The sequence below is a fragment of the Merops nubicus genome, unplaced genomic scaffold (genome assembly GCF_000691845.1).
Source record: "Merops nubicus isolate BGI_N331 unplaced genomic scaffold, ASM69184v1 scaffold43428, whole genome shotgun sequence".
Taxonomy (NCBI): domain Eukaryota; kingdom Metazoa; phylum Chordata; class Aves; order Coraciiformes; family Meropidae; genus Merops; species Merops nubicus.
In genome coordinates this window covers 2,993-6,012 of record NW_008625841.1, presented here as the reverse complement: position 1 = coordinate 6,012, position 3,020 = coordinate 2,993, and the positions used below count along the sequence as shown (strand labels likewise).

At 57.8% G+C, this 3,020-nt stretch overlaps 1 protein-coding gene across 1 annotated transcript; it reads left to right on the top strand.

Moving 5' to 3' along the window:
* Window positions 1-58: 58 nt before the first annotated feature.
* On the top strand, window positions 59-1,861 carry LOC103778228 (transmembrane protein 106C-like; the record flags this gene model as incomplete). Its single annotated transcript, XM_008945805.1, has 5 exons — window positions 59-218; window positions 315-455; window positions 714-763; window positions 1,058-1,111; window positions 1,672-1,861. Coding segments are annotated over 5 exons (595 nt in total), but the record flags the coding sequence as incomplete, so codon positions are not given.
* Window positions 1,862-3,020: the final 1,159 nt, after the last annotated feature.

Sequence of the window (3,020 nt, the reverse complement as noted above, 5' to 3'; positions counted from 1 at the left end):
CCGAGGTCTGTGCAGTGTTGGGGCACAGGGGGGGTGACCCCTTTTCTCCCTCCTCCAGGAAGCTCTACGTCCTCCTCTCCGTGCTGCTCTGCCTCCTGATATCAGGGCTGGTGGTTTTCTTCCTCTTCCCCCACTCAGTGCTGGTGGATGATGATGGAATTAAGGTGGTTCAGGTCTGGTTTGACAAGAAGAACTCGGTCGTGGTCCTCTCCATCACGGTAAAGTTTGCTCTGTCCCTTCCCAAGGGGATGAATTCCCTGCTGAGCTGCCAGGGGAGTCCCTGCTGCTCGTGTCTCCCCTTTTTCCCCACCCAGGCCTCCCTGAGGATCAGGAACTCCAACTTCTACTCGGTGACCATGACCAGCCTGAGCAGTCAGGTGCAGTACATGAACACTGTGGTGGGCAGCCAGCAGGTCACCGACGTCTCCAGCATCCAGCCCCTGAGTGACAAACTGGTACCCAGCTCCTGCTGCCCTCTGCCACCCTCCCCAAACTGGTGTGGAACCCCCGGGGGTTAACCTGGAGATGGTCTCTCTGGGCCTCAACGCCCTGCTTGGCCAAATAATTTGGGGTGTCGTGGTGGAACCATTGCTGGTGCAACCCCCTCGTGCAGCTGGGGGTTCATCCTCACCACCCAAAAAGCAACAGTGAGGAGGAAGGGCTCCAAAAGGGGTGGATTTAAGCTGCCTGGCCACGTGTTCTGTCTTTTACAGGTGAACTTCACTGTGAAGGTGGAGCTGGGTGGACCCTTCTCCTATGTGTAGTAAGGATTGACTGTCTGTCTGTGGCTGGGGAAGAGGGTGGGTTTTGGGCCATTTTCGTTAAAATTTGCTCTGGAAATGACTTGCTCTCTGCTGACTTCCTGGAAGGGAGCTGCGTGCTGGAAATTACATCAAAGGCCCCTCTGTGGGGATGTTGTGACGTGGGTTTTGGAGCAGGTCCTGAGATGAGTTGGCACCGAAAGGAAAATACCACGAGAGGATGCTGAGAAATGTGTCCCTGCAACCCTGGGTAGCCTGCCCTGACCTATTTCTTTGTTTTTTTCTCTCTCTTCCAGTTTCTTCTGCACGTTTCCCAAGGTGAAGGTGCACAACATAGTGATCTTCATGAGGTGGGTGGTTCTCTGCTCGTCCCCTGCCTCCAAAGGGGATTTGCTGCCACAGCAGATTTAGGGGGCACGGAGAAAATGCTGCTTGGCAGGTGCCCCCGTGTGCTGCTCTGTGGCAGCTTCTAACCCAGGCTGGTGGCACAGTCAGGTGAAACATCAGATGGAGAGGAGACCAACTGTATGGGGGTCACCAAGGCCAAGGGCTGGTCCTGCCCCTGGGTCACCCCAACACCCCCGCAGGGCTCCCAGCTGGGGCAGAAGGGCTGGAAACTGCCCCAGGGGCAGGACCTGGGGGGTTGAGCACAGCCGGGTGGCCAAGGTGGCCACCAGCATCCTGGCTTGGGCCAGCACCCGTGTGGCCAGCAGGAGCAGGGCAGGATCCTCCCCCTGGGCTTCCCCGGCGAGCTCCAGAGGCCGCTCCCACCAGCTCTGTGCCTCTCCGCCCAGCCCTGAGCAGCTTTTGAGGGGGAGGAGGGTAAAACCTGCCGGGGTGTTGGATTTTGGGGGAGGGGGGGTGGCTGGCACGGGTCCTGCCCCCACTGATGTGCCCTTGCCCGTGGCAGGACGTCGGTGAAGCTCTCCTACATCGGGCACCTCACGCAGAGCGCTCTGGAGACCTACCACTACGTGGACTGCAGCAGCAACTCCACGGCTGCCCCAGCCCCCCTGGGCTCACCCTTCTCCTCCTCTCGAGGGGCTGCCAGAGCCCAGAGCGAGCCCCGAGGGCTAGTGGTTGCCCAGGTGGATTTCTAGAAGGGAGCAGGAGTTTTCCCAGGGCTCGTGGGCGGCTCTGGGGGGAGGTGGTTGGAACCTCCGGGTCCTTTTCGTGCTCTGTCCGTGGGACCCTTGGTGGGGTGCAGGCAAATGGGTCCCACCAACACCTTCTGAGCCCCACCTTCCACTTGAGTTCCAAAGAACCACTTTTGGGGAAGGGAAACTGGATTCTCAAGCTTCACACTTGGAGTCTGGAAGATCCTGAAGGTCTCGAGTTGACCTTGGTGGCTGTTTTTGGAGCCCAGCGTTGCCTCAGGTCCTTTCAGGGTCAACTCATTAGTGCTGTGCAATTAATTGGCTGAGGGACAGCGTGTCACTGGCTTCTTTCAAAGCAAACCTTGGCAAAAAGGGATCGTTCTTGTGAGGAGCACCCAGGAAAAGCTCCCACCTCTGTGCCACAAGGCAGCAAAGGAACTGAAACCTGTGGGAGGTGCCTCCTGTGCTGGGCAGGCTTCATCTGCTGGCAGCTGAGGCCACCTACAGCAAACTGGTACCAGAACACCACGGTCCCCACCAGGCTGGAGCTGTGGGAAGGCTCTGTGGGAGTTAGACCTTCCTCCTCCTCCTCCGTGCAGGGCTCAGAACCTTCCTCACCCCACGTTCAGCAGCTGCAGAGTCCCCGGGGGTTGGGAACTGGGGAGCTCAGAGCTGGGGGTTGCTTTGGATTTGCTCCTGGTTGTGGATTTCAGCTGGCTGGGGTGGGAGTTGGGGGGTTCCAAGGGTGTTGCCCAGGAGCTGGGTGTTCTTAAAGCAGGGGAAGGAAAGCTCAGCCCAGCACGGGCTCGCTGGAGTTTCATCCAGCTCCTGCCCTGTGTCATTTGTCTGGAAGTTGATGGTGTTTTTTTTTTTTTAAGAAGTGGCATTTCTGCCTCATGGGGTTTCTAGAAGTGAATTCTACTTATTAAAGCTGAGTTGTGAGTTCCTGTGTGGTGGCTTTTGTTGGGAGAAAAGCTCTGGCTTCCTCCTCCCTTTGTCCTGGAGTCTGTCGGGGTGGGTATCGTGTCATCTTTTGCCCCCAAATACCTGGTTTTGTGCTGATTTTTTTTCCCTATTTGAGTCTGCTTCTGGCTGTGACCCTGGGCACCCTGCTGGGGGTGAGCTGCTGGAGCAGGGGCGTGGCTGAGGTGACCCCCAGAGG